This window comes from Bos taurus, chromosome 11 (assembly GCF_002263795.3).
Source record: "Bos taurus isolate L1 Dominette 01449 registration number 42190680 breed Hereford chromosome 11, ARS-UCD2.0, whole genome shotgun sequence".
NCBI classification, from domain to species: Eukaryota; Metazoa; Chordata; class Mammalia; order Artiodactyla; family Bovidae; genus Bos; species Bos taurus.
Window position 1 is genome coordinate 59955811 of NC_037338.1, and position 23561 is coordinate 59979371.

The following is a 23561-nucleotide window of genomic DNA, read 5'->3' on the forward strand; positions in this document are numbered from 1 at the left end:
AATTTGCACTATATTCCAGTCAAATAAAAAAAAGTGAACCAATAAGGAAGGTATGGGATATTGAAAACAGAATAGTCAACACATGAGAAAGACAAAAATTACAAGGAGGATGATAACGGAGAGCCAACTACTGTAAGTCAGATGTGGAAAACAATCAATAGGATCAGTGTCACTAGAAAAACGTATTCCTGAGGGCCAAAAGACCAAATCTCTGCTACTTTCACAATACTTTCTCTATCTAAGGAAGGAATGCAAAAGTGAACTGGGCCCAGAATCTTTATCTCTACTCGGACTGTCAAGTCTCTACTCTAACCTTCAAGTCCTATCATCAAAAAGAAGAAATTTCATTTTGAATAAAAAGATCAGAAAAAGAAAAGACTATTCTGTTGAGTATTTCAGCATCTTCTCAACATCATAGCACTAAGATATGTCTTCACTGTGCCAAGACCTAAACTTGAGAACTTTCCCACTGATAACCTTCGATGAGGCTTTATAACACATCTTTTCGGATTCCGTGGTCGCTCCAGACAGTAAAGAATCTGCCTGTAATGCAAGAGATCTGGATTCAATTCCTGGGTTGGAAAGCTCCCCTAGAGAAGGGAATGGCTACCCACTCCAGTATTCTTGCCTGGAGAATTCCATGGACAGAGGAGCCTGGCAGGCTACAGTCCATGGGGTTGCAAAGAGTTAGACAGGACTGAGCGACTAACACTTTCACTTCTTACTAAAGAGATGAAAGTATACCTTCTTTAGCTTGCATTTTCTGTGACCCTTTGCCTAACAAGAACATACTCCCTTTTCCTTAATCCATCAAGTTTCTCTGTGCTTATGTTTCACAGAACTAAATACATCCTTTAGGAAAAGATACACTGGAGGTAAAGCTATAAAGAATATTAAAAAAAAAATCAAGATAGTGTTAAGGGGAAGAGGAAATGATGATATCAGGGAGGGACACACAACTAGCTTCTAATAATGTTCTAGCCCTTATTCTTGGTGGTAGGTGCACTGGTGGTTCATTTTATTATTACTCATTTCATACTCTCTTTATATACATTGCAATGTAACAAAAATATACTTTTTGATCTGAAAATTCCATAACTAGATATTTAGCCAACTCCTGTGAGATAATGTATGTATTAAGAATACTCTGTATAACACTATAAAATCAAAAGAAAAGAAACTACTTAAATATCCCTTAATAGAGAATAGGTAAAATAAATCATGGTACCACCATACTACAGACAATATAGATCTTGAAAAGAATGAGGTAACTTTCTATATTTAACTATATGGAATGTTCTCTAAGATAATAAGCACAATGAACAAGGGATAGAAGAGTATAAACTGAATGCTACTATACTTGTGTTTTAAGTACACAGCTGACACCTGAACAACAAAGGTTTGAACTGTGCAGATCCATTTATATGCAGGCTTTTTTCAACAGTAAATACTAGAGTACTACCTGATTCTCAGCTGATGGAATCCACAGATGCAGAACTATGGATATGAAAGAACAGTGGGTATGAAGAGCCAATCATAAGTTATACATGGATTTTTGATTGTGCAGAGGGTTGGTGTCCCTAACCCCCATATAACTCAAGGGTCAATAAATATCTTGTTATCTCTTGAAAAATATCTAAGAAAATCTGCCTCAGGAGAAGGGAAATGGGGAGATTCAGAGATAGGATTAGAAGGGAGATTTTCAACATCTACTCCTCTATCAAGAATACTCACTAATTATTTAAAAACAGTTTAAGATTTCTGATATATTTAAAATGTACATATGATTTCATCTTAAGCACAGTGTAGTAAAACTGTTGGCTCCTTACTAAAAGAGACAAAAGAATTATCTGCTCACAGGCAGGTTATAAGTCTTAAAAAGAAGCTTTTAAAACTTCAAGATTTTCTTCCACTAATGTTATCAATCAAAGTGACATTACCAGGTAGGCATTTTAAAATATGTATTTAGCCTATTATCATTCAGACCTTTAACCTGTAAGTAAAACGTAACAGCTTTTCTGGTTGCTCCTCTGAATAGCCCCTATTTTATGTGCTATGTCAAGACACTAAAAGGGAGTAATCAAATACGCCTTTCAGGCTCACATGAAAATTTCTTAATATGATACTTTTTTTGAGGAAAGGAGAGATGCATAGGTGGGAACTCAATGATGTATTGTTTTCATACGCTTCAAAAAATATATCAAAATAGCAAAAAAAAAAAAAAAAAAAACCAAAAAACTACTGAGTAAAACTGGGTACTTAGAGAAGCAACCCACTCCAGTATTCTTGCCTGGAAAATCCCAAGGACAGAGGAGCCTGGCAGGCTACAGTCCGTGGAGTTGCAAAGAGTCAGACACTACTTAAAGTGACTAACACTTTCACTTTTAAAGTTGGATTCTAGGTGGTGTATGGACACAAACTTATTAATTCCCACGCTGCTTATCAAATAACCTACAAAAGCAGATTTTTTTTTTTTTTTTGAGAATAATGAGTACAAGTGTTTGCAAATAACATCTTTTAAAAAAAATGAAAAAGATAACTATTAACTCTTGCCTAAGAATTGATGGCACCATACCTAGGGTGGGAGGGGAGGAGTCATGAACATGGCTCATAGTCTTTATTTAAAGAAGTAAAGGTTTGAAGTCAATATATGATAGAACCTAGAAAACAGAAAAATTTGAACTGATGGACTTACCAGGAAACTCTCCTTTTCGGCTGCTTTGACCAAACTCCTGAAGCTGAGCTTGTTGATTTATTTGTTCTTTCTGTAAATTTTCATACCAATGAGTTACTTCAGCCCTAAGATCTGCTACCTGGTCACTAGGATACATTTCAATAGTCATCTGAAACATGAGATGCAACCAATTTAAAAATACAAAAAGAACATATATTTGAACTGGGAAATGTTATTAATTTGGAAACTAAAACTATGTAACTACCTTATCAGGAAGTCCAGCTGGCTGGCAAACAACCCTTAGCGGCAGGGACTGTTTGTCACTCAGTGCTTTCAAATGACTACTAATGCCCGTGCCTTCAATTTGCCACTGTCTGAGATGATATGCAAACCTAGAACACAAAAACCACATCGAGGAAGGGTATCATTTTAAACTATTTTAATGTTACAGAAGTTTTCGCTATTTTACAAAATGAAAGAGCCCACAAAAGGGTCCAAAACACTACAGTTTATTCTACAACATTAAATTTAAGTTTGGATTCATGATAATGAATCAAACTCAAATGTGTAAATATAGTTGAGTGCCTTAAAAATTAGTTTCCAAGAAAAATTACCAAAAAAAAAAAAAAAGGCCCATTAAGAATATTATAGGGTTTTTTTTTTTTTTTTTGTTTTTTTTTAACAAGACGGAGGGAGGACTGGGGAGTAGCAGACAGGAGGAATTTAAAGAAACAAATTAATCCGGTAAGTGAAACAGCAAGCTGTCAATCCTATTTTCAAAGGAAGACAAAAGGTATTAGGAAAGATTTTTCAAAGAGAGAACTGTATTGCAGTAAATATATGTTAACCAGCCTAACAACTTTGAGAGCGGATTCCATGACTGCTAAAAACATAAAATGAATAATAAAGATTAATATGTCAAAGGATACAGGCAATTAAGCATGACACTAAATATTAATTTTCTAACTGATTTTCAGTTGAACACAGGATCCAGGGTACCTCAAGGTATTTAAGGAAAAAAAAAAAATCAATGTCTAAACTAATCAGCAATTCTGGAATAAAAGGGCAAGTAAGCAAATAAATGTACTTGATTTCCAAGATGTGATCCAATGTTCACCTTCTATGAGCAAAAGAGTAATCAATCTTTTGGAGCCTGATAATTCTTAAGTAATGAGGGGGTTATCTGGTGTACTAGCAATGTCTGGCAATCTTCTACCTACTATATGCCAATAACATTGCCTTCTCCCTTAAGCTGTGATAATCAAAAATGTCTCCAGGAATTACCTAATGTTCCCAGAGAAACAAAATCATTTCTGGTTGAGAACCACTGTTAAGATTATAACCTTATCTCTTTTTAAAAAGAAAATCCTTTGAAAAAGACATTTTTATTTACTCCTTTAATTATAAGGAATATATAAGTGCAATAATTACTTTATATTTTCATTTTATAAATGTTTAGGCAATTTTAAATTAGAAACAGCAATCTTTTAAAACAACATTTTTAATTACTCTTTTAATATAAAGAATAAACATAATAATTACTTTATGTTTTCATTTTATAAATGTTAGGCAATTTTTAATTAGGAGTAGCACTAAGCACATTAAGCACCTGAAACTGTATGATACTATACAAGGATTTGCTTGAAAATTCCTATAAACCAGCTCTCAGTTTTTGAATGTTCAATTGTTTCCTAGATTCTTTACTTGCCACCCAAAAAGTATATTATTTAGCACCAACATTAACTTTTAGAGGAAAACATAAACAAATACAAAGGTTTCTATTAAGGATATTATAATAATCAATTTTCTTCAGTTTGAAAAAGTTTGTACACCTGAGAAGGAACTTTTGAACTAAAATTCATTAAACTGATAAAATGCACCACTGGAATCCTAGGAAAAATTTGTTTTAAAAGACTTTTAAATAAGCACCTATTTTAAAAACATGGGTTAACGCTGTATGAGGACTGAGGGCTTGAACCAACAGGACTGTTTTGGTTTGCTGTTTGTAGACCCTGCAGCACAGAGAAAATTTTAGAAGACCATGTACTGTTATCATTAACAATAAATATCTGATAGGAAAGGGTAGATTATAGAGACTCTGATTTTCTTTAGTATTATCTTAGTGTAATATCTGAATTTTATAATGAGTATGTATTAATTTTTTATTAATTTGAATAAGACATACCACATTTGCTTTTTTATTGTTAGCTTTTAAACTGATAAAAATTATGAGGCAGTGTGAAGTTTCTGTTGAAAAAGACTCAAGACTTCCCTTACACATTCTTTAAAAACACAAGGAATTATTTAAGTAGAATTTCTACAATTTACAATCGTAATCAAAATAAGGAATTTTGCAAAGCCTAAATGTTTTAAATCACAGAGCCATGTCATTTATAAGGAATGTGTAGAAAATCTTTATTCAGTATCTTCTGACATTTTAAACAAAGGTCAATATATATAAATGGTATAGGTTTCATTATCAAACTGAGCTTGGAAGTTGAAATAAGTTTTAACAATTTTGTTCAACAGTTCTTTGTACTTTTACATTTACTCATGATTTTTAACAAACAATTTCTTAATTAAAACTATCTACTCACCTTTTAATTCAGTCGATATATTCATAAATGTTAATTTGCTTTATTTCTGTATTACACAGGGTATGTCTAAATTAATTATATAGATATTCATTAACACAGAATTTTTTGATCATGTTTCCATGGTAAATGGAAATTCAAAATTAAAATACTGTCTCCTAGTCCAGGAAGAAAAAAAAACAGCAAATGAAACAAATGACTCAACTTGATTCAACTATGAGAGATTATCTGATGTTCTTGGTGAGAGTTTTAGTGAAAACTTTTTTGGTAGTGGTGTTCTGCCATTTCAATCATAGTAATACTTTCTTAGAGATGGAATTCTGTCTAGAGATTTTTATTCATGCACATCTTCTCAGAGTCTTATGATATTTAAAGCTCTGCAGTATTTACCAGGAACCTATATTGCTGATTCCACGATGAAATGGTACATATCATGAATAAAAATTACTTCCATTATTAACTCTTCACTTTTGGTAAGTTATGTTTTCTAGCTGCCCCCAAGAAAACCTTTAAGTTTTAAGAATACTTTAGGACATATCAGCTATTTTTTTAAAAAGCCTAAAATTCATTCTAATAATGTGGTTTTAAAAAATTACCTTCTCCTAAATGCTTCCAGATGTGTCTTCAGCATAAGAAGTCCTCTTTCTATAACAGTGAGACTTGAGTGTGATTCCTGTTCAAGACTGCTAGAAGCTATCATAAGACTCTCCATACACTTACTAATAAATTCTTGCTCCTTCTCCAAACCCGTTTTACCTAAAAAGTCAGATGTTTAGATATGTATTATCAACCTTATATTCTTATTTAGCTGTATTAAAGAAAATGAATTACAGATAAGAAAAATACTTACATAAAAATTACCTACCAGACAGTAATTCAAATCACTCACCATTAATATAATAGGAGTTAATATACTGGATAGCTGCTCGACTGACATCACCAGATTGTGCTCTTAAAGCAATGCCCCAAAATTGGTCCATACCACAAAGCTAAGAAGCAAAAATATGCCATCTATAAATGTTAATTGTAAAACAATGTTTAATTAAAGACCAAAGTTACAAATTTAAAAGGCATTCAATTATCAGAGCTTTAATATTTTATAAAGTATTTAAAAGGCAATTCCTAATGATAAAAACCTTGAAAATTTCTTCACTTTCTGAAATATACCTGTACTAGTTATAAAAATACCTACTTACGAATCATCTATGTATGTGTACAACATTTAACTCATAAGTTATGACTACACAGTGAGAAAAAGTCCTCAAAACATGCTACAAAGGAATAATAACTGACATAATTATTAGCGTAACATGTTAACGTAACATGCTTTCATCCAACTTATTCTGAAAGTCACTGATTTCAGGCATTCACAGAAAATTAAAAAGATTCACTAACTGAAACTGATAATTAAACTTATGACTTAAACTCTGAGATGAAAAAAAAATGTTTTCACTGAAAATTATAGAAAAAGTGAACAGTGGAAGTTCTCAAAAACTGTAACTAGGGTGAAGAAAAGATAACCTTCTGATAAGTGACAGAATAGCTTTAGTGTTCATGGCATCTACTTAAAAAGCAGTATTATCTCAAAATTAGAGTGTGACCTTTTAGGTAAATCAGATCTGTCCAACTGTATGAAATCACCAAATTGAAACTTATCATAGTGCTATCAAAGTAAGAGCTTGAACCAAAACATTAAAAATAAAAATAAGTAAACCAACACTATTCAAACAAGGAAAGAAGGTAGGAAGATACTATGAAAGCAATATACAACTGCTTGCTCTAAATACAATTACAGTTATCTTTACCACATAGATTTTACAACAGTTTATTTTTCTCTCTATAACACAACTCAATCTCTAAAGAAAATTAATGAAAAATATAAGTGGAGTGCAGATGGCATGAATCAGAGCTATCATTAATAAACTGAAATGTCCAATAAGCAAGACTTTCAAACAACAGTCTATGTTAGGTGAGCCTAGGAATATATAATGCATTCAACAAAAACTCGCAGTCATCCAACCTAGCCAAATAAAAGCCAGAAATAAGACTAGCAATCTGTGACAGTCTTCAGCTAATGAACTGATCATGCCTCATGGTCACTAATGATTTAGGTATATTCCATTCCAGAAGCGAAGTTATTGATAGGAACTCTGAAGTTGCCCAAGAGCAACTGAAAGTTTGGCCACAAAAATGGCCTGAAAAACAGATTTTAGATTAATCAAACTTCTACTCAGCAAAATCCTTTATTAACCAAGGAACATACAGTAAATTATATTACTTCAGTTATACTAACATACAATATTCTATTAGTTTCAGGTATACAGAACAGTGATGCAATATTTTTATACATTATGAAAAGATTACTGTAAATAAAATCAATTACCATCAGCACCATATGAAGTTGTTACAATATTATTGATTATATTCCCTATGTGGACGTTACATCTTTGTGACTTGTTTCACAGCTTGAAGTGTGTATCACAAGTTTCCATTATTCACAACAAAGATTATTTTCAGTAATAAAAATTACCATGTTTGCTTTATAGAACTTTTAAAACCCAGAAGATAAAGCTTAAGACTTCAAAATAAAAGTCTGCAGAGTCAGTAAATTCAATGCTTGGTAGTAATCTAATTTGATGAACAAAAGAAATTCCACAAGCTGACCCAATAAAAGGACAAATCTCAATTCATACCTCAGAGTTTGAACCACCATCATAGGCACTGGTAGCCAGTCGAGCCAAGTTACAGAGATGCTGAAACAGGTTTAAGCCAGTCATGCTAATTGTTTCAGGTTTTAGCTGGGGCATCTTAAAAAAAAAAAAAAAAGCTGTCAAGGTAGTTTAGGTGTGATAATTAATTTAGCAGATTTCATTTTATTAGATTTAAAGTAACACATTTAAGTTAACAAACCTAGTTTTACTGAAAACCCTGAAGAGGAAAATGTAATATCTGAGATTTTTAGTGATAACAAAATAATTTCATAAAAAATTTTAATCATGATGTAACTGAAACCTGCTGATACGTGCTTCCATTTTTGAGATGTATTATAGACCCAAACCAGGGGAAATTTATAAATTTTATTAGTTATCATATAGTTACACCAGACACATTTACAACATATAGATACACAGTTTTTGTATAAGTCAGAGCTTAAAATTAAGATAACTGAAGACCTGTTTGTAGCTTTGTCTTGAATCTATTAAGTGATTTAAGTGATTTAGTTTCTATTACCAAAACTCATTCATATGAACTCAAGTCTACCACAGACTTTCTAGAGCCTTTATAATCTCAAAAATCAGCATATAACAAATAAAGTGTATTGCTTTATTATCAAAGTTTTAAAATCTAAATGGAAAATTATCTACTGAACCAAATGCAGCATCTTATAAATAAAAATTGGATAATGTGTATCTTTAATATCATAACAGCCCTTCCTACAATGCCCTCCCCCCAAGAAACCAACAAATCTGAACATTAGTTTATATCTGCCAGAAGACTAGCTAAAAACCATACCATTTAATTAAAAATTGCAGAATAGGGCTCCCACACTAGTAGGTGTGGCACCACCCCTCAAAAATTGAAACATAATGTTACTAATGATTTTAAAAAATATATAACAAAACCCCACACACATCTCTTATTACTGTTCACCAAGAGTTACACTTACTGTTAGTTTAAGTACTTTAGCTAAGGAACATAACATTTTTGTAAATCAAAACTAAGTATTCATTTAGATATACAAACATTGTAGAGCACAAAACTAAAGCAACATCTAAGTGGCAAATATTATACAAGGACTGCAGATAAGCAGTATATTTATCTTTTTTAAAAAGAATTCCAGGGCTTCTTTGGTGGTCCAGGGGTTAAGAATCTGCCTTGCAATGCAACAGATTCGATTCCTGACTTAGGAAGATTCCACATGCCAGGAGGCAACTGAGCCCACATGGCTACACATGCTTTGCAACAAAAGAAACCCCTGCAATGAGAAGCCCTGGCACTGGACCTGGAGAGTAAGCCCCGCTCATCATGAGAGAAAGCCCCAGGCAGCAATGAAGACCCAACCAAAATAAATATTAAAAAACTTTTTTTTTTTAATTAAAATATTTCAAGAGGAAAAAATGAACATTTACAGTTTACATTTCAAGAGCGAAAAAGGAAATACAGAAAAACAATACAAATAGTCAAGAAATAAAATTACCTTCTCCAGGAAAAGATGTTTGTAGGTTTCCATTCCCATAGCATGTTGATCTTTACTTCGAACTTGATTTAAAAACCAATGGAGTGCATCATCGTAACACTCAGAATCTTCTACTAAACAATGCCATAAAATATCAACTTGCTCCAAACTTAACCCTAGATAAAATTACAAATTTTAAATCCTGGTACATGCAACATTTTCAGCCTAATTAAATATACCAGAAGCACCAATACATACAGAAAAACAAAGGAGATATTTCATAGCAATTTATAAAAATTGTTTCGTAGGAGACTTCATATAATTTATGCTTTCAAATGTAGTTAAATATACTCCAAAGATAAATCATCTGAAAAAACAAGACTTATATGGGATAGTATCCTAGAAGAGACATTTGTTCTGGAAACTCATTTTCTTTAAGACATGAACAATCATTGTATTATAGCAAACATGATTAAAAGAAAGTAATCCCCAAAAAGTTAAGTCAGTTCTAAGGTTTAAGGGTAAAGAATACAGTGGATACCATATTCACAGCTAATTCTATGCACATAGGAGATAAACAATAAATGCCAATAAGCATCATGTTTGTAAACTATGAAAAAAGGGATCCTTACAATTAATAAAACAAAAAGGAACTTACTACCTAAAACAGAACAGCAACACATCACAGGTAACAATTAGCTAAGAAGCCACTGAAATCAGACAGAATCTGTATGGTATTAAAACTTCGACCCAAGTATTAGATAATTCTAAAGTGTGTCAGAAGGAATCAGAACTATTCAGAATCAAAGAAAAGGCATCAGGGCAATCACAAGTCTGATAAGTGAGACAATACAAAAGGGTAGAATAAAATTATCACAGGGATTTCTAAAGTATACCATAAGGGATTCAAGAGCATGGGCTTATTCCCCAGAATCAGAAGGCACTGAGAAGATGACAGAATCTTAAGTAACCACCACCCCCATCCTTTTTCCGGCCAGTATGGAGCTGCTTGGAGGCTGGTTGGGGTGGTGAGGTCCAAAGCAGCTTCTGGAATTTCTGAGCAGCCCTGGTCGGTACAAGATGGACCCAGTCGTCTTGAGTTACATGGACAGTCTACTGTGGCAGTAATTTGTCTCATACTGGATCCTCCAAGTTGGCTCAACGTTCATGTGTTTGCCTTTGAGTACTTTGCCAATAGTCAGTTTCATGACTGCTCTGACCATGTCTTCTTCACTAGCCCTGAAGTCACTCAGTTTATCAAGTACACTGGCAACCCAGCAGAGATCACCATGTTGCCTGAACCCTTGGACCTCTCCAATAAAGAGTTATTATTTTTAGCCATCAATGATAATTCCAACCACACAGCTAGGGGAATCCATTGGAGCCTGTTGGTTTATCTCTAAGATAAAAATGGCTTTTTTCATTATGATTCTTATGGTAGTAGCAATTAATTCCACCCAAAGCAGGCAACAAAGAAATTAGAGGCTCTCTCAGGCAGAAAAGGAAACAAACTAGCCTCTGTGGAAGAGAAAGCGCTCAACAAAACAGCTATAACTTGGGATATACATGATATGTAACACTGAGGCCTGTGTCAGAACTACTTTAGACGACAGCCAGAATCACTATTGCAGCTACTCACTCTTACATACATCATAAAGAATAGAGAAAAATGGAAGGATCTCATTGCCAGACCTGCCAAAATTTAGCTGTTGAAATATAGTTGACTTTTGAAGTCTCCTCTTTCTGCCTGTCCCCATGGATTGGATGGCTGTAGTCTCAGTGTCTGAGGGAAGATGCCTGGGAGAGGAAATCTTCGGATGCTTGCTTTCTCCTGAGAGAATGTTATCCTCTGCATTCTCCTAATGGGAAGTTTTGCTTTAACCCTAACTTTAGAGCAATATATGTTCTGTGAAAATGTCTTCAAAATATGCACCAAAACCTTAAAACCAATCTTAACCAATCATAACATTTATTAATTCCCTTTTGGTCTCCCTTATCCACACTGGTTTATTCCAAAGAAAAAAGACTGATCTGTAAAACAAATTAAGAATATGTGAAATCTAGAAGCAAGAAGAAAATCATAGAAGAACCAAAAACTTATTGCACAGTCCACATATTCCAAAAGATCAACTGGCTAGAAGCAGATCAAGTCACAACTAAATGTAAGATCAAATATTATCAGTTACTCAGTTCTATGATACCTCTTCCATTCAACAAGCAAAGGCTTTCCCTGCTACAAGCTCTGCCAATACTTGATATTATCAAGATGGTGTTAGCCTACAGTCGCCCACTGATTCCTAGAACACTTTAAGAGAGAGGGAATAGTAAATAATGCTGTTAAAATAAATGTGGTATACCTCTTGTTTTGTATCTGAAACTTACTAAAAGTTGGTTTGAGATATAAAGGAAAAAAGTGACCTTTCTCAACTCTTTCACTTAATTCAAAATGCAGATAATGAAATTTTTGAAATGTGGAACCAAGAATAAAAAGAAGTATTATTCCTTCCAAAAAAAAAAAAAAAGAAACCACTCGCAACCCTCCCCCTACTCCAAAAAGTAGATGAGATCCAAAACCAGGTGGGAAAATATTTACCTAGTAGCAGTATCAGTCTAAGAGATTGAGGTGAAAAATGTATACAAATGTATACAAATGTATCCAATCAGTTTCTCATAGAAATAGTTAATGTATGTCTTATTCATTCTAAGAATCTGTGCCCAAGAGCCAACATAAAAACACTAGGAACAACATTTAGTGTATAACTTAAATACAGTAAGTAGTTAAGAAGAGATAAATGAAGATAGGTAAGAATCTTTTTTAAAACTGTAACTTTCGAGTAACTATATTATACTTCAAAGAAACTGTAACAGTTAGAGAAGTACAATTATGATGTGGGATAAGTTCAAACATGATTCTAAATGTGCAGTAGCTATTGAAAGCCCACACAAAAAGAACATATTCTATGTTTAATGGAAAAGGAGCAGCAAAATAAATAACTCGTTATTCAAATACTGAAAAAAATGATTAACTTTTTCAAATGAAAATCTATATTCAACAAACAGGAAACAATGGTCATGTGAAATTATTTATACTGAAAATATTTGTTTGCGTTTGATTTCTCCATGTATAAAGATTTTTAAATATTTTATATTATTTCTTGTATATCCTGAATGATAATGGGTGTAATAAATGACCTACTAACATGAAACAGGAGTTTCCTATCAAAAACAGGTGCCTTCATTTTGTAATCTACTGGTAACATAATGTTTGTGGCATTCGTTACAAACACCTTGACTTAAAAGAAATTACAGACTCAAACAGTAAAATAAACACATGGCATACCTCAAGCACAGATATGGACTTAAAGAGTCACGAAGACATCTCTCAAGCTAGCAAGATACTCACCCAGCAGTTTGACATTAACCATAGCTAAAAAAAAAGAATGTCCTTCTAATAAATGAGGTTGTTGACACAGACATACAGAAAACAAGGCATGTGGAGCGTGAAAGAAAATAGTCAGTCTAGCAAGAGGAGAAGGCAATGGCACCCCACTCCAGTACTCTTGCCTGGAAAATCCCATGGATGGAGGAGCCTGGTAGGCTGTAGTCCATGGGGTCGCAAAGAGTCAGACACGACTGAGCGACTTCACTTTCAGTTTTCATTTTCATGCACTGGAGAAGGAAATGGCAACCCACTCCAGTGTTCTTGCCTGGAGAATCCCAGGGACAGCGGAGCCTGGTGGGCTGTCATCTATGGGGTCGCACAGAGTCGGACACGACTGAAGCAACACAGCAGCAGCAGCAGCAAGAGGAAAGGTGCTCTGGCTGAAAGAAATCAACCTTCCTCCCTTCTTGAGAGGATATCTTGCATGTGGATTTAGAAATGGTCCACACTCTTAATATACCAGACCAATTTCTCTGTTTTTTAAGATTAATTATTAATGAAATTGAGTTTGAGATTCATCTAAATTAAATGTGTCTCCAAATTTCTGTCACCTATGAAGTCAACAAATATGGGATAAGATTAGCCCTGATATAATATACAGACAGTGGCTGTTTCCAACTGGAGTGAAAGGAATATTCTATTAACCAAAGGTTAAAAAAAAGAAAACTACAGTCACTCTAACATGATATGTTCACCTATGCCAAATATTTTGTTCATGCAATGAGTCATTCATTCATTAAGAAACCGACACATTCAGAGATTGAAACAAGAACATGTCAGGGACAAGCTGCTATTGCCATACACAGATAGGACGTTTAGTACTGAGAATAATTTGATCACCACAGAAATCTAAAGGCATGAGTACATTTAATTGGACTCTTTCAAGAATCAATGAAGATCTAAAAACTTATTAAAATGTTGATTAAAAAACTTACTGAAATGATCAGGTGATCCCAGAGTGGAAAAGACACAAGTTAAGAACTGAAGTCGCACCTGAACTTCGGCACTATGGCTGTACCTGCAGTTAAAAAACCGTTAAAATAATTAGCTGAGAGACCTTATATCTTAATTATTTTTAAAGATCTAATGGTCCTAATCTTAAATTGTACCAAATAAATAAAATTCCATTTAAGAACTCAATTATTAAATATTTCAAATTATATCTTTAGCTACACACACAAAAAATGGCCAAAGCCAAATGTTACAGGAAAGAATTATTTAATATTATAAAACTCTACAAATTATTAGAACACAAACTTTCAAATTAGATAAGTAGGTAAGAACAACAGTAGAAGAAATGTTAAAGTTATGCAGTATGTACATTAATTTTAATATTTAATACATTTCCATCTAGAAAGTCCATGTTTCACTGTCACTGTCCCTCCAGGGATAATACTATATTCCTTAAACAAGAAATGTTAATGATATATCATTTCCATAAATACAATTCATGAAGAAAACAAAATAAGCATTTATTTTGATAATAAATTATAAATAAATAAAATTGTATCATTTTATTTTGATACAAAATAAGCATTTCTGAATGTTATTTCAAATCTAAGTAACTGTAATTCATATGTACAAAATTCAATGTATAATGTAAAAATTGCTTTGAAAGCTTGTTAAGTAGGTAATTTCACATGGTTCTCTGGGAATCAGTTTGTCAGCATTTGCAAAGGAAAGCATTTGAAGAATCAAGTGTTGGTCTGTGGTACAGGAAAGGTAGGAGATGGGTCTGAAGAGGGAAGCAGGGGCCAAACTGCTGTGAGCCTGAATGTCAGAAGAGTTTGATACTGTTATGGACAGATAAGAAAGTCACTTATCTGGTGAAGGATGCTGGCGAAAGAAAAGGGGTAGTGATCAGATTTGCATTTTAGGATTCCTGTAGCAGCTCTGTACACTGCACACTGAACTGTGACTGTGATATCACAACATTCTAGTTCCCACAAGCACCTGAATCAACGAGACTGAATCAATGAAGAGTTTTTATGTTACAACTCAAAAGGCTGGCTGGGGATGAATTGCCCAAATTACCATGCCAACAAAAGAGAGCAGCCACTCTGAGCTATGATCTATATCCCAGTTTGCAGATAGAGTCTCTTAATTCAATTTCTAAATATCCGTAAGCAGGTGCAAAATTCTAAAAGCTTCCTAAAGTTAGCTGGTTTCAAAAATTACACTAGATTTGCTACTGAAGTTTAAAGTTAAGCTTTCCTACAGATTGAGTTTGCTTGATATATCTTAATTTTTCTTTACTGTCTCATATTAACACTGGCAAAGTAAAGATAATATTTGCTTCATTATTGTTGCAGTGTCCTTTCCGAAGTTCAAAGTACTTGTGTCAAGCTGGCTGGGAATTGGGGGTGTGGTGGGGTGGAATACCGTAAGCAACTCACAGACTAGAACACTATTCAGATTAAATTCAAGACCTTCTCTTAACAGTTTTCATCCTTTTACCAATAGGGCAGATTTTGTAGCAGAGACTTTGGAGTATAAGTTCAAATACGAGTTCTATCATACATCAGTTCTGCGATTTTAAGTAAATTACTACACTTATCTGAGCCTGAGGATGGGGAATAAAACAGGAATAATGCCTTGTCCTTTACAAAGTGCCTTTACTTTCTGAATACTTCCTTCCCTGAGAGTAAAGGGACCTATAACTTTAGAAGGTAGGGACAAGTCCCTTTGTCCTTCTTTCTTCCACTTTCACCGTAGTGCCACTGGCTCCACATTTCAAAGGACTCTTGCCTGCTCTGTTAGAATCCCACTGGCTGATGAAATCACCAGCCAGGAAATTTCCTGGGATGCAAACCAAAAGTGTTATCAATACTGATAAACTCTCCTGGGCTTGTCCATGGCTCCCAATATTACAGAAAATACAGGACAAAAACAGTCTCACCACAGGCATAAAACTCTAGTGAAAAACTGCCACCTTAAAAAAATTAATCTCTTTACAGCCTAAATGTTGGCACAGGGTTTTCTCTAGAGGCAACTGTATTCAAGGAATATATACTATGTCCATTTATTAAATGAAATGTTATCTTTAATGCAACAAGAATCTTTTTGTCCTATGTAAAAATCTTAGAACTTGCCTACTATAATCTCCACTGAACAAATGGAAAGTAATGTGCCACAAACTTATGAAACCAGTATGCTTTATCAAAGAGCAACAAACGTACAACTCAGTTTTCACCCTGAAGAAACAAGCGGATTACGCCAAATTAGTCCAGACAGCTCTCTCTTCTAAGATTTTATTCTCTTAAAATGTCAGGTAACAAAGCAGACTAGAGGACTGGAAGGATACTCTGGCATACCCTAGGAAAGTGTAAAACTTATACTCATCTCCAAACAGTACCACATAAGCAATGCTTCTTTAAAAAACAAAAAACAAAAAATACAGGCATCAATGCTATGAGGCTCTACTTCTGGCTCCACTAACAAAGTAAGCAACTTCACTGTTGCCAATGCTGTCAATAACCAAGTGTCAGACATGTGTTCATTTTCTGGCACTTAATGTTGGACTTTTTCTTTCTGAGTATGATTCATCTGAGTCTGCGATGCCCCTCTGTTAAGTTCGTGTCCCTGCTCTTCAAGCCCACAGGCTTTGTTTCCAATGGGAGCTCTCTTGCAATTTAAATGTTTCTTTGTTGACAGGTTAATTTGAATTCTGCCTTCTAAAAATGCTGGTCAGTGTGGTTTTACTCCTGCTCCTTGTTGATTTTAAGGCTACTATAGAAAATGTATGGAGATACAGATTCAGAAGGCAATAATCTTTACCTCTGCTTCAAGAAGAAAAAATGAAAGAGGACAGACTATGAAGAATACTTAGAATTTTTAAAGGATTTAAAGAGAATGCACCTTTACAGAGGTAAGTTTGTAAGCCAAGTTACAGAAAAGAATAAATTTAAGGAAATATCTCAGAAATAATTTAACAAGCATAAAGAACAATTTCTAAAAGAAAAAAAATCATTGAACAACAAAACAAGAAAGGTTAGTTGATTTAGATTTTAGAGGGCCCAAATACTAGACAGAATAAACTACAATTTATTTTTTATTCAGCGAAGAGTCTAAATGAGGGTAGGAGTCAAGTTTCTTGCCTGTTATATACCATAGTTTATTTTAGTGACATAACTACAATTTATACATGACCTACTATGTGCCAGAAACAGCTTACTAATTTATTTATTCTTAAAAAAAAAAAACTCATACACTAAATAATTAGAAATTAGAGCATTAAGTAACTGAAATAAGGTCAAACAATAGATTCATAACCTAAACCCAGATCTGTGTGATTCTCGGGCCCATGTGCTTTCTAAAAGTATCATTAATGCCTTCTGCAATTCATAAGCATGAGTAATTAACAATTATGGGGGAGGCTGAGGGAAGAAAATTGATCCAAAGGTTGGTTAAAGAACTGGAACAGTGTTTGTGGGCATGTCCACTTGTGAACCGCAGAGTCTTAATCACTGAACTGCCAGGAAAGTTCCTGTTCTAACTTTTAAAATGACGGTTCCTACTTCAAATTAGTTGTTGTGTACCTTGAAATTAATACTTAAAACGTATCCAGCACATAGCAACTATCAATGAATACTGGCTATTTTTATCACCACCACCACCATTATTCATGATTCGAAATACACATATACAAAAAGGGCCCCAAGTTTTAGATGACCTGGAGGATGGCAGTACACTGAAAAGCAAAGTAAATTTTGGAGAAATAACTAATGGGGGGTGGTAGGAGGAAGAAGGTGGACATGATTTCATTTTTGGAGGTGAACAAGCATGCCTTAAAAACCCATAGCTTTTCTGAAAACTGCTACTATCTGATCCGTTATCTACATGAAACTTTTCTATGAAGATGTTTTCTCAATAAATACTGTGTATATTTTTCTTATTTACGGACATGGTGGTTTCCATAACTATCAGTTTCCACTGACTCACAAGTAGAAGCTTTCTGAATTCTACATGATTTCATCTATGCAGGAATCTCCCTTTATAAGAAACTTTAAACACAGCTATACAACTAATCAACTTCTACTAATACTTACACAAAGGCACTTCAATATATCCAGACAATATTTTTAATTATAAAATATTAACCATCTGTACCATAACAATTTCCATTTTCACGTAATAAATACTAGTATATAACTATAATAATGAAGGAAAATGGTTTAAATTAATTCTATGATAAAACATTTTTTCAGAAGTAAACATTTATATTATTAAATATTAAATATTATTCAGTTCAGTTCACTCAGTCGTGTCCGACTCTTTGCAACCCCATGAATCGCAACACACCAGGCCTCCACATTGATCACCAACTCCTGGAGTTTACTCACACTCATTTCCATTAAGTCAGTGATGCCAATCAACCATCTCATCCTCTATCATCCCCTTCTCCTCCTACCTTCAATATTTCCCAGCATCAGGGTCTTTTCCACTGAGTCAGTTCTTCGCATCAGGTGGCCAAAGTATTGGAGTTTCACCTTCAGAATCAGTCCTTCCAATGAACATTCAGGACTGATTTCCTTTAGGATGGACTGATTGGATCTCCTTGCAGTCCAAGGGTCCCTCAAGAGTCTTCTCCAACACCACAGTTCAAAAACATCAGTTCTTTGGGGCTCAGCTGTCCCTGTAGTCCAACTCTCACATCCATAAATGACTACTGGAAAAACCATATCTTTGACTAGATAGACCTTTGTTGGCAAAGTAACGTCTCTGCTTTTTAATATGATCCCTAGGTTAGCCATGACTTTTCTTCCAAGGAGGTAAGCATCTTTTAATTTCATGGCTGCAGTCACCATCTGCAGTGATTTTGGATCCCAAGAAAATAAAGTCTGCCACTGTTTCCCCATCTATTTGCCATGAAGTGATGGGACCAAATGTTATGATCTTAGTTTTCTCAATGTTAAGCTTTAAGCCAACTTTTTCACACTCTTCTTTCGTTTCATCAAGAGGTTGTTTAGTTCTTCATTTTCTGCCATAAGGGTGCTATCATCTGAGGATCTGAGGTTATTGATATTTCTCCCAGCAATCTTGATTTCAGCCTGTGCTTCCCTCTAGCCCAGTGTTTCTCATGATGTACTCTGCATATAATTTAGTTAAATAAGCAAGGTGACAATATACAGCCATGACGTACTCCTTTCCTGATTTGGAATCAGTCCATTGTTCCATATCCAGTTCTAACTGTTGCTTCTTGACCTGCATACAGATTTCTCAAGAGGCAGGTCAGGTGGTCTGGTATTCCCATCTCTTTAAGAATTTTCCAGGGTTTGTTATGATCCACAAGGTCAAAGGCTTTGGTATATTCAATAAAACAGAAATAAATGTTTTTCTGGAACTCTCTTGCCAATGGATGTTGGCAATTTGATCTCTGGTTACTCTGCCTTTTCTAAATACAGCTTGAACATCTGGAAATTCACAATTCACATATTGTTGAAGCATGGCTTGGAGAATTTTGAGCATTACTTTGCTAGCGTGTGAGATGAGTGCAATTGTACGGTAGTTTGAGCATTCTTTGGCACTGCCTTTCTCTGGGATTGGAATGAAAACTGACCTCTTCCTGTCCTGTGGTCATGGTTGTGTTTTCCAAATTTGCTGGCATACTAAGTGCAACACTTTCACAGCATCATCTTTTAGGATTTGAAATAGCTCAACTGGAATTCCATCACCTCCACTAGCTTTGTTCATAGTGATGCTTCCTATGGCCCACTTCACTTTGCATTCCATGATGTTGGCTCTAGGTCAGTGATTATACCATCATGATTATCTGGGTCATGAATCTTTTCTGTGTAGTTCTTCTGTGTATTCTTGCCACCTCTTCTTAGTATCTTCTGGTTCCGTTAGGGCCATATCATTTCTGTCCTTTATTGAGCCCATCCTTGCATGAAACGTTCCCTTAGTATCTCTAATTTTCTTGAAGAGATGTCTAGTCTTTCCCATTCTATTGTTTGCCTCTATTTCTTTGCCCTGATCACTGACTGAGGAAGGCTTTCTTATCACTCCTTGCTAGTCTTTGGAACTCTGCATTCAAATGGGTGCAGAGTGCACTCAAAAGGGTGCATTCAATTCAAGTATCTTTCCTTTTGGCTTCTCTTCTTTTCACAGCTATTTGTAAGGCCTCCTCAGATGCCATTTTGCTTTTTTTGCATTTCTTTTTCTTGGGGGTGGTCTTGATCACTGCCTCCTGTACAGTGTCACGAATTCCGTCCATAGTTCTTTAGGCACTGTATCAGATCTAAGCCCTTGAATCTATTTTTCCACTGTATAATCTTATGGGATTGATTCAGTCATATCTGAATGGTCTAGTGGTTTTCCCTACTTTCTTCAAATTCAGTCTGAATTTGACAATAAAGAGTTCATGACCTGAGCCACAGTCAGCTCCTGGTCTTGTTTTTGCTAACTGTATAGAGCTTCTCCATCTTTGGCTGCAAAGAATATAATCAGTCTGATCTCTGTATAATCTTATGGGATTGATTCAGTCATATCTGAATGGTCTAGTGGTTTTCCCTACTTTCTTCAAATTCAGTCTGAATTTGACAATAAAGAGTTCATGACCTGAGCCACAGTCAGCTCCTGGTCTTGTTTTTGCTAACTGTATAGAGCTTCTCCATCTTTGGCTGCAAAGAATATAATCAGTCTGATCTCAGTACTGACCATCTGGTGATGTCTATGTGTAGAGTCTTCTCTTGTGTTGTTGGAAGAGGGTGTCTGCTATGACAAGTGCGTTGTCTTGGCAAAACTCTGTTAGCCTTTGCCCTGCTTCATTCTGTACTCCAAGGCCAAATATGCCCGTTACTCCAGGTACTTCTTGACTTCCTACTTTTGCATTCCAGTCCCCTATAATGAAAAGGACATCTTTTGGGGGTGTTAGTTCTAGAAGGTCTTATACGTCTTCGTAGAACCATTCAACTTCAGCTTCTTCAGCATTAGTGGTTGGAGCATAGACTTGGATTACCATGATATTGAGTGGTTTGCCTTGGAAATGAACAGAGATCATTCTGTCATTTTTGAGATTGCATCCAAGTACTGCATTTCAGACTTTTTTGTTGACTATGATGGCTACTCCATTTCTTCTAAGGGATTCTTACACACAATAGTAGATATAATGGTCATCAGAGTTAAAGTCATCCATTCCAGTCCATTTTAGTTCACTGAGTCCTAAAATGTCAATGTTCACTCTTGCCATCTCCTATTTGACCACTTCCAATTTGCCTTGATTCATGGACTTAATATTCCAGGTTCCTATGCAATATTGCTCTTTACAAAATCAGACTTTGCTTCTATCACCAGTCACATGCACAACTGGATTACTTAAAATAATATTAAATCATATTATATTTACAATGCCCTAATACGCCAAAGCCTTTGACTGTGTGGATCACAATAAACTGAGGAAAATTCTGAAAGAGATGGGAATACCAGACCACCTGACCTGCCTCTGGAGAAATCTGTATGCAGGTCAGGAAGCAACAGTTAGAACTGGACATGGAACAACAGACTGGTTCCAAATAGGAAAAGGAGTACGTCAAGGCTGTGTATTGTCACCCTACTTATTTAACTTCTATGTAGAGTACATCATGAGAAACGCTGGGCTGGAAGAAGCACAAGCTGGAATCAAGATTGCCAGGAGAAATATCAATAACCTCAGATATGCAGATGACAACACCCTTATGGCAGAAAGTGAAGAGGAACTAAAAAGCCTCTTGATGAAGGTGAAAGAGCAGAGTAAAAAAGTTGGCTTAAAACTCAACATTCAGAAAACGAAGATCATGGCATCTGGTCCCATCACTTTATGGGAAATAGATGGGGAAACAGAGGAAACAGTGTCAGACTTTATTTTTTTGGATTCAAAAATCACTGCAGATGGTGATTGCAGCCATGAAATTAAAAGACGCTTACTCCTGTGAAGAAAAGTTATGACCAACCTAGATAGCATATTCAAAAGCAGAGACATTACTTTGCCAACAAAGGTCCGTCTAGTCAAGGCTATGGTTTTTCCAGTGGTCATGTATGGATGTGAGAGTTCGACTGTGAAGCAACCTGAGCGCTGAAGAATTGATGCTTTTGAAGTGTGGTGTTGGAGAAGACTCTTGAGACTCCCTTGAATTGCAAGGAGATCCAACCAGTCCATTCTGAAAGAGATCAGCCTGGGATTTCTTTGGAAGGAATGATGCTAAAGCTGAAATTCCAGTACTTTGGCCACCTCATGCAAAGAGTTGACTCATTGGAAAAGACTCTGATGCTGGGAGGGATTGGGGGCAGGAGAAGAAGGGGACGACAGAGGATGAGATGGCTGGATGGCATCACTGACTCGATGGACGTGAGTCTGAGTGAACTCTGGGAGTTGGTGATGGGCAGGGAGGCCTGGCGTGCTGCAATTCATGGGGTCGCAAAGAGTCGGACACGACTGAGCGACTGAACTGAACTGAATACAAAACTGGTGACTTCTGAAAAAAGTATTTACTTTTGATTCCTAAAAACACTGCCTTATGAAAAGAATCTATAGTGAAGGTAAATCAACTCCTAAAGTTATATAGTTTGTATTTCCCTAAGGTTAAGCATTATTAAAATAACCTTACAAAAGTCATATTAAAAAAGAAACTTCCTCTTATAATTTTATAACTATTTTTCATTATATTTATTATACAAAAAAAAAGGAATGGAAAACTGAAAAATTATCTTATCTTTCAAAGCAAAGACAATCAACACTACACATACCTTACCTAGTTAAAGTATACTTACAATGCATGCTTTTGTCTGCCTTCTCTTACAGCTTGAATATAGTATACCAAATTATCAAAGAAAAGCTTCATCATGTTCAGTTCTTTTTCTGCCCACCTGAACCAATTAAAAGAGAAAATAATTTCAGAGGCACAGGGTGAGATAAATCTATTCTAGAACAGAGAAAAACACTATAGTGCACCTTAATTTTTATGAAGTTATAGTATGATTGTGTTTAAATCTCAAAATATTCAATCTCTGTGTAGGGAATAAAATGTCTGGTCAAATGCTAAATAAATGACTAACATGAGTTAATGTTTTTAAAAAAACAGCACAATACAGTCCATGCCAGCCTGTCAGTTTGCTGGTTACCTGAAGATTTATTAAGATGATCAGAGATAATTTCCAATTTTAAAATATGGACCCTAAGAGTTTAAGAGAAAATACATATCAAATCAAACGTTGAGTGCTACTGCATATAACAGACTCACACCAAGTGCAAGTTTTTGCTATTATTGATGCCAATTAACTGCAGGAGCTCAGAGTTCTTTTAAGTGATCCACCTAGTAAGATAAAGGACACCAGTCTCACATGAGAATTAACAGAGCTTATTTATGTTTAAATAAGAAACAAGCTAGGGGTTTCATAGGTGGCTCAGTGGTTAAAAATCCACCAGTCAATGCAGAAGACACAGGATACTCTGGTTCAATCCCTGGGTTGGGAAGATCCCCTGGAGGAGGAATTAATTGGTGACTGAGCACACAGTACACAAAAAACAAGCTAAAAGGGTTTCAACTCAATATACTTGATAAATAAGTAAGTATGTTAGTCACTCAGCTGTGTCCAACTCTTTGCAACCCCATGAACTATAGCCCACTAGGCTCCTCTGTCCATGGAATTCTCCAGGCAAGAATACTGGAGTGGGTTGCCATTCCCTTCTCCAGGGGA

The 23561-nt window shown here is 35.1% G+C and overlaps 1 protein-coding gene and 1 pseudogene across 6 annotated transcripts in view; one reads left to right on the top strand and one right to left on the bottom strand.

Moving 5' to 3' along the window:
• USP34 (ubiquitin specific peptidase 34) overlaps positions 1-23561 on the bottom strand; it is a 241283-nt gene that overhangs the window by 96000 nt on the left and 121722 nt on the right. For all 6 annotated transcript variants that reach the window (XR_009496463.1, XM_059891776.1, XM_059891779.1 and 3 more), the window contains 8 exons: positions 22635-22730; positions 13823-13905; positions 9467-9621; positions 7962-8075; positions 6158-6257; positions 5865-6024; positions 2940-3066; positions 2696-2843 (listed from right to left, as the gene is read on the bottom strand). Coding sequence is in view for 5 of the 6 variants with exons in the window: in XM_059891776.1 (XP_059747759.1) it covers positions 2696-2843; positions 2940-3066; positions 5865-6024; positions 6158-6257; positions 7962-8075; positions 9467-9621; positions 13823-13905; positions 22635-22730 (983 nt within the window). In the remaining variant the exon portion in view is untranslated. The remainder of the gene's footprint in view (positions 1-2695; positions 2844-2939; positions 3067-5864; positions 6025-6157; positions 6258-7961; positions 8076-9466; positions 9622-13822; positions 13906-22634; positions 22731-23561) is intronic.
• On the top strand, positions 10217-11281 carry LOC101908099 (sentrin-specific protease 8-like; annotated as a pseudogene).